Raw genomic sequence first — 8422 nt, forward strand, 5'->3', positions numbered from 1 at the left:
AGATGAAGACACATAAATTCATAACATAATACACATGCTCTGTATGTACTTATTTTAAAATATCGTGTTTATGTATATGTGTATTATGTTAAGTAGTGTTTATGTGTCCTCAGCTATATAATTTTGTGTATTATAAACATAAATTTTGTACCTTATGAATAGTAATGTTAAAGTGAGTCGAAATCTGCGGGCCGACCCGCACCCCGCCACGCGGTGGGGTGGATTAGGGTCATGATGAAATAGGCCCGCAAAAATACGGGCCTAATATATATATATATATATATATATATATATATATATATATATATATATATATATACACTCCGTATTAGATATGTCATTTTTGTCATCTTTATTATTATTTACTTATTAATTTAAAAAAAAAACACGCGGGAATCGTCAGCCCGCGCGAGGCGGGCTAGGGTTGTATGAATCTTAGACCGCGGGCCAAACGGGTCGGTCTGCAAAAGTCCGCCAGAAATAAAACCCGTAATGGAGCAGGCCCAGTGGAATTGGCCTACCCGCTTGGACAGTACTACTTATAATGTCAAATTCTGTATATTGGACTAGGGTCCACGATATAGATTGTCATTGTGTTGACCACGGTCTACACAATAATGATTGGTCTCTATGTATCTTGGGCTAGGCCATATCATACTCGAGGCCTGGTTTCACTCCTTTAGCCCATCAAATCGTTGCTTCAGCCCAATTCCTTTCTTGGGTCGAACCCAAGAAATTCCCGCACCATCACAAGGTGAAAGGGGAATTGGGCAGGTCCAATTGTTAAATACTCCATCTGGCCTATCAGCTCTTCTTTTGGGCCGTAGTTGAGAATAGAGATTTGAAAGACAGCTAACCCGACCCTATCCGTGTAGAACTCGGAGTTCGGACTCTACCATTTAATGTCGGGTCGTGGATTAAAATCCCTACTGACTCCAAAAGGTCCTTTCGACTCTCCACACAAATCAGACATCGAGCTTTGATCTGAGAGACATAATTTCCGGCGAGTCGCGGCATAGATGTATAACGGAATCGGTTTGCCGACGGCCCGGGGCTCCGGGACCAACGGTTACGTGCAAACAAACAAGTTTTTTGTGAGGTCGAAGACCAACAAGGTGCTCGTCGATGGCGGCGCGAGGGGTTTTGGAGCGGATCAGGGAACCGCCGGCGTGACGCGGAAGCCTAACAAGGAGATTCTGGAGCACGACCGTAAACGCCAGATCCAGCTCAAGCTGCTCGTCCTCGAGGAGAAGCTCTCCGAGCAGGGATACACCGATTCGGAGATCGCTGAGAAGTTAGAAGAGACTCGGAGAACCTTAGAGGCTGCCGCCGCGTCTGAAGCTGCCGGTGGGCCAACCGCTCCTGCTGGATCCTCATCTGAAAGGTAACGATGCCGATACCGGTCTTACTCCTCCTTCCTAGTATTTTGTTTAGACTATTTAGGTTGAAAATGTATTTCGCCGCATATACCAGTAGCTTCATTGTTTTGAATAGTTTTGTTGACACAGATTTGAATATTGCACTTGAAACATGAAGGATTTTGGAAATGACAATTGGGATGGTAATTCATAAAATTTAGCACTTATTAATGTTTGCTTTTCTGTTTTGCTTTTAGGTAACTTTTGAATGTTTTGAATTCACTTATGTGGAACTAGTAGAAAGTACTCTAATAGCAAGTTGAATTGAAAGAGGAGTAAGAGGATAGTTGGTGATTTTTATCCCATTCAATAATAATCGAAAGAGAATGAAGAGGAGAGTTAATGCATCTTCTCCCCTTTGATAGTAACTGCTTGGAATCTTCTTAAGAATAGTTAATAATTGAAGTGAACTATTGTGAAAATTTAACATGTTCATATAGTAACTGTTGTAGAAAGACATGTTCATTACCATGGGTTCTGCCATCGAGCCACTATTTTTATTCCTCATATGGTTGTTTAAAGTTGGCATAAGAACTAACATAGTTCAATATGTTTTAGGGTCTCTGAAACACAAACCCACCAAATTGCTGCCTTGAAGGAAAAACAGATGGAGAAATTGAAAGCAGCACTTCGGATAGGAGCTGAAAACGAGAATCAAAAGAAACAGCCTGATCCTACTCTAGCTCTGGACTCTGTGTTGAGTGATGATGAAGATGATAGGGCAAAAAATCATAAAAGTGATGGGGGGAAGGATACAAGAAGAGGGAAAGATGAGCCTAAGCATCACAAAAAGAAAGAAAAGAAGGGAGACCATGAGGATTCCTCTGATAGTGATAGTGGTAAGGAGAGCATTGAAAGGATGAAGAAAAAGAAGAGCAAGAAAGGTCATAGAGAGTCTGATTCCGAAATTGATGTTAAGAAGAGGTCAAAAAAAGCTACAAGGAAGCAAAGTAAGAGTAGAAGATACGATAGCTATTCTGATTCTGAATCTGAATCTAGTTCTGGTTCTTCCTCGGAGTCTGATTATGAGGATAAACGTCCAAAATCTAAAAAAAGACATGACTCTGATGACGATGCACAGATGAAACGCAGAAAATCTGATAAAAATCATAGTTCTGATGATGATGCATCTGATAAAAGGCAAAAATACAAAGTTCAAAAGGGGAAACTGCCTGAATCTGAAATTGACAGTGATCGGGTTGGCAAAAAGTATCAATTGGCAAGTAAAATAAATTCCTCTGAAAAAAGCAAAGGGTACTTGGTAGATAAAGATGGCTCTATTGCTGATGACACCAAGAGAAGTGCCAAAGAGAAACAGAATCGAAGTCAGAGAAAGTATGAATCAGAAAGTGACTCTGGTTATGAGAGAGAAGCAAGAAAGAAAAATGAAAAGATGGGAAGTAACAGAAATGATAGTGATGAGAATAGATATGATGATGACCATGAAAGAAAATCCCAGAGGACTCAGAAAGTTAAAAGACATGATTCTGAGGATGAATATGATAGTGACCATGTTGTGGAGGAGAGGAAATTCCAAAGAAGTAGAAGACATGAATATGATAGTGACCGTGATGTGGAGGAGAAGAAATTCCAAAGAAGTAGAAGGCATGAATACGATGGTGACCGTGATGTGGAGGAGAAGAAATTCCAAAGAAGTAGAAGGCATGAATACGATGGTGACCGTGATGTGGAGGAGAAGAAATTCCAAAGAGGTAGAAGGCATGAATATGATAGTGATGATGATGTGAAGGAGAAGAAATTCCAAAGAAGTAGAAGGCATGACTCTAGTGATGATGAACATGATAGGAAATACCACAAAACTCGGAGGGCTGAAAGACATGATTCTGAGGATGAATCTGACAGTGACAGTGATGTGAAGGTGAAGAAAGTCCAAAGAAGTAGAAGGCATGACTCTAGTGATGATGACCATGATAGGAAATACCACAAAGCTCAGATGGTTGAAAGGCGTGATTCTGATAACCATGATAGGAAATATCACAAAACTCAGAGGGTTGAAAGACATGATTCTGAGGATGGATCTGACAGTGGTAGTGATGTGAAGGAAAAGAAGATCCAAAAAAGTAAGCGTCATGACTCTAGTGATAATGACAGTGATGCTAGCAGTGATCATCTTATCAGGAGCAACAGTGAAAGTGATTCAGATAACAAGAGTAATTATCGTAAACATGGGCAGACTGATAGGATTAAGTCCAAGGAGAAGAGTGGAAGTGGTCATGTTAGTGATTCTGGTGGCAGAGGAGAACCCAGGAGGGAGAGAGGTCATGCACTAGAGGATGATAAGAAAAAAGAAGTGGATTCTGGATTGGACACATTCAAGAAGTTAGAACAGTTGCGCCAATCTAGAGCAGATATCACAGATGGGTCAGGGAGTGGTGATCAAGAGCTTTCTAGAGGCAAGAGGAAGCTCGATGCCAACCAATTCGATGAGCAACTAAAAGCTAAGTCAAGAAAAACGGAATCTACTAAAGAAGAAGAGTTTTACAGTGCAAAGGTTGAATCTGAAAAACAACATACAGACCAGGATTATTACAGCAAAGATTCACGATCAGCAAGATATGATGGAGGTCACAGGGGAGGTAATGGTGATCAAGATGGCACAACTCGTAGGAATGAGTCTCAGCGTGAAAGTCGGGGAGGTGACAGGGATTTTTCTAGGTATGGAGATGATAGAAGAGAAAGCAGGAATGATGATGACAGACAGGGGAAGAAACACAAAAGAGATGAAGAGGAACAATGGCTAGCAAAACATGAAAAGCATGGAAGAGAGCGTGAAGAGGAGAGTGGCAGTAGACGGCGTGAGAGAGATAGAGAATATGATTCTTCCAAGAGAGCAAGATATGAGGATTCACGCTCTACTGGAAGAAGAAGACACGATGATGAGAGGTATGATGACCGGAGGTCAAGGCGTTGATGATGCACTGTATCTGATCCCAGAAGTGTCTAGAGGTGAGCTAGTAAAATACATTATACTTGAAATCTTCCTTCGTCAAATTTTGCATCATTACGTTGTGTGTCCGCATTATTCTTTACTTTATTATTCATCATGCTTTGTGAGTTTCAAATATAACCCTGTGGTTCTAAGATGGTCTTGGATTGCTCACAATGTTTACTTATTCTTTTATAGGTTAATACTTGGTTCTCTGTCAAGTGGCACCTGAGAAAGGCCTGGCCAAACTGCTGTACTACATCACCTGATGCTTGGGTTAGGGAGTTGCTGTTACAAATCTCATTTTTTATCTGCTTTTTGTTCAATATTAGATGTTGTTCCAACACTCATTTTCGACAAATCGTGGTTGTGTTTGCACAAATCCACTTGTTTTCACTTTTTACTATGTATGAATTTCATGTTTTACATAATTATGAATTGTGGGTAGGAATCCCCCTTTTTTTGATTTGCCATTTCTTGCTACTTGCTGGTTTAAGCTGAAGGAGTCCTACATCCCATTCCCATTTCACCTTGAACTTAACCAAATGAATGCTGACTTGCTGATATTGTCTCTCATGGATCTTTATATCTCTATAATTATACATTTCAACTTTCCAACTTATTACAACAGTCCTATTTGACATAGGGATCTTTACACTTTACACCAGTGATATGGTTGATTAATATTGATTCTTTAATAGAACTTGTTAGCATATTCATTAATTTTTCATTTTGACATCTATAGCTGCAAGATCCATGCAAAATCTGCTATGAGTTACTTACCTAATTAAACTGAATTTATTCCGCATTTGATCCGACTTCAAGTAATGATTGCAAATAAAACACACTCCTTTGTTTCATTGTAGTTGTCTTATGTAGTTCTTGGTGTGGTTTTTGAGGAGGAATGACTTATGTGGAGGAGAGAGAATAAAATAGGGTGTTGCATGAGGTGTTTATTTTGAGATGTGCAGTGTGAGCGCGTTGAGCCACTAGGTGTGCCCTCTGGGTGCCTTTTTGTTTAACATTGTTTTTTGACTATCATGTTTTCCTTCTTTTTTTTTCTTTTTTCTTAACCTCCTATCTTAACTTTCCTAGTTGCACCTGCACAGCTGCAAGTACGATAATAAGAGCAAAAGGAGTAAGGAGAGAGATGTATATTAGCCTTTTTGGTTTGTGTTGATTCTAAGACAGTTTATTTTTTTGTGATCTTTTGACGGCTAGAGTCATAATATGAACTTCACTTAAAGTATATATTCAAATAATAGTTACATACTTTCTTGTAAATTATTAAAAGTAGAGATTGAGAATTTAGATCATATTTTGTTATAAAATTAGCATCTAACCTCTTAAAACTTTCATCCATTTTCTTTATTTATAAATAACTATATAAAAAATGTCATCAGTTTGATTCTTGTCATTTTGTATTATAACTAGTATTTTCGTCCGTGCGTTGCACGGAATAGATTTGCTATAATATTTTAAGAATATTTGGATCGATATAAAATTATATAAATTATAACATCAAATATTATATAGCGCAATTGATGAAATTTGTTGGACCGATTATGTTTTCTGATGTTTTCCACTTTTCCTTAAATTAGAGAAAATAATTGTCCAATTACCCGTGCGATCCACAAATAAATTTTTTATTATATATTTAAATAATAAAAATAAAGATAAAATTATAAAAAAATTTAATGTTGAACATGTACATTTATTTGATTATAAGATTTGTGCATATGAAAAAGTATTACTCAATTAATTGAATAATATATGACTTGTTTGTCTACAATTATCTTAAAAAGATCAATATGTAATATGACTTATGTAATTATATTATTACTAAATAAATATGGGAAAATTTAGAAATAATTTAATTATAATTATTATAAAAATAAATTCAAAGACCAATGTTTAGTTTAATTATCATAATAATTATTAGGCAATTATTAATAGTCAATTACACTAATATATGTGTAAGTATACTTTTATAACTTAAGTATATTCATGTTCACTGTATCGCATTAAGTTTTTTCTTCCTCCTCGATATTTGAATGAATTAATTGTAATTATTATAAATAATCTAACAACCCATGTTTAATTAATTTTTTTCAAGTTTAAATATCTAACAACCCATGTTTAATTAATTTTTTTCAAGTTTAAATAATTAACAACCCATGTTTAATTAATTTTTTTCAAGTTTAAATAATTTAAAGTTTTTAAAAGGAAAGTGTAATTAACTTTTTCAAAATTTAAAGTTTTTAAAAGGAAAGTGTAATTAACTTTTTCAAAAAGTTTTTTAAAATTAATTTCCAGTCAATTAGTAATGTCCTTTTCATTTCCAATTTGCCTAATTTCCATTTCTTTTTTCGTTCGAATATCTTTTTATATTTTTAATCAATTAGTAAAATCAGTTTTCTTTTCCATTTTATCTTTTAATCAATTAGTAAAATCAGTTTTCTTTTCCATTTTATCTTTGCTATTGTTTGTAAAATCAGTTTTCTTTTCCATTTTATCTTTGCTATTGTTTGGACAATCAGTTTTCTTTTCCATTTTATCTTTGCTATTGTTTGGACAGGAATTTCACAAAGGATTATTTTATATTTATTATTAGTAGTATAGATATAGAAGTATAGATAAGTATTTGAATTATTATTATTGGTGTAAATAATAATTAATAAATTATTTTTTCTTATAAAATTAGGCCGAATTTGTTTTCATTATTCACAATTATAATGGTTTAATTATTCTTAGAATTTGGTAAATAAAATTTTGTTACCAATTAAACTTTATTAATTTTTTTACCAATTAATTAATAATATTAGTTTGTGCAGTATAGAACACATCCAGTATAGTACAAAATTTTAAGAAGAATTTACCAAATAGTTGATTGCTATCCACTCCTCCGGGAGTCTTTAACGATCCAAAATCTTTGAATTTGAACATGTGCTTGTAAATGGATGCAAGTTCCCTAAGGAAGATCATGAAATTTAAAAAACCAAGCAAAAAGCTAAAAAAACTCAAAAAAAAAAAAAAAAAAACATCATACTAACAACATAAAAAATGCATAACAATAAATACAAAATAAAACATTGTAGAATTGTAGGATTAGATTAGGGATTTATATAAGGTTGTATCTTATTACGATAGAATTGTAGTAGGATAGGAATTGTGATACAATAGGAATTGTAATGTAGAATTGTACAACGAATAGGAATATAGGAAATAATCGCATCCTAAATATTGTAAGACTGTTTTGAGCGGGAAGCTTAAAGTGAGGATTTTGTTTTTATATATATAAAGATAAAGATTATAGATAGATTATAGATTATAGATAGATATATATTTTATTGTTGATTCTAATTGATGACTGCAGGTATACTAATACGAATGGAGGGAGTATTATAACAATGTACTAATCCTAATGTATAACAATGTTTTGATGCTATATGATTTCGTGTTTTAATATTATTGTACTTTTAATATTATTTTATTGTTTTAATTGTTTTAATGTACAATATTTTGGGCGGGAAATAGGATTTCGTTTTTTGAAGATTTTGTTTTTATATATATAAAGATAAAGATAAAGATTATAACAATGTACTAATCCTAATGTATAACAATGTTTTGATGTTATAGGATTTCGTGTTTTAATATTATTGTACTTTTAATATTATTTTATTGTTTTAATTGTTTTAATGTACAATATTTTGGGCGGGAAATAGGATTTCGTTTTGGAGGATTTTGTTTTTATATAGATATAGATATAGATTACCAGTAGAGTCCATCTGGAGTTTGATTCTTGACATTTTGTATTATAATATACCAGTAGAGTCCACCGGGAGTACATCATCAAGTAATAATTGTCAATAGAGTTCATCTGAAGTACATCATCAAGTAATAATTGCCAATAGAGTCCATCTGGAATACATCATCAAGTAATAATTGCGAGTTTTAAGTTTAATTGGTGACAAAAACAATTGTAACACGTGAGTGTTTTCTAGTAAAGTACGGAGTCTTTATCACATCTTTTATATCCGTGTGCCTGCAACAACAA

General features: G+C 34.2%; 1 protein-coding gene across 1 annotated transcript; it reads left to right on the forward strand.

Annotated features, from left to right (window-relative positions):
* Window positions 1-943: 943 nt before the first annotated feature.
* LOC116025089 (protein starmaker) lies at window positions 944-4838 on the forward strand. Its single transcript, XM_031266173.1, has 3 exons — window positions 944-1384; window positions 1977-4385; window positions 4564-4838. The coding sequence occupies exons 1-2, from the start codon at window positions 1020-1022 to the stop codon at window positions 4348-4350; spliced, it is 2739 nt and encodes a 912-aa protein (XP_031122033.1). The 5' UTR covers window positions 944-1019; the 3' UTR covers window positions 4351-4385; window positions 4564-4838.
* Window positions 4839-8422: the final 3584 nt, after the last annotated feature.

The sequence above is a fragment of the Ipomoea triloba genome, chromosome 7 (genome assembly GCF_003576645.1).
Source record: "Ipomoea triloba cultivar NCNSP0323 chromosome 7, ASM357664v1".
In the NCBI taxonomy this organism is placed as follows: domain Eukaryota; kingdom Viridiplantae; phylum Streptophyta; class Magnoliopsida; order Solanales; family Convolvulaceae; genus Ipomoea; species Ipomoea triloba.

Coding starts and splice junctions, on each gene's coding strand:
- LOC116025089 (XM_031266173.1), top strand. CDS start 1,020: ATGTATAACGGAATCGGTTTGCCGACGGCCCGGGGCTCCGGGACCAAC. Junction 1,385..1,976: donor GCTGGATCCTCATCTGAAAG/GTAACGATGCCG, acceptor AATATGTTTTAG/GGTCTCTGAAACACAAACCC.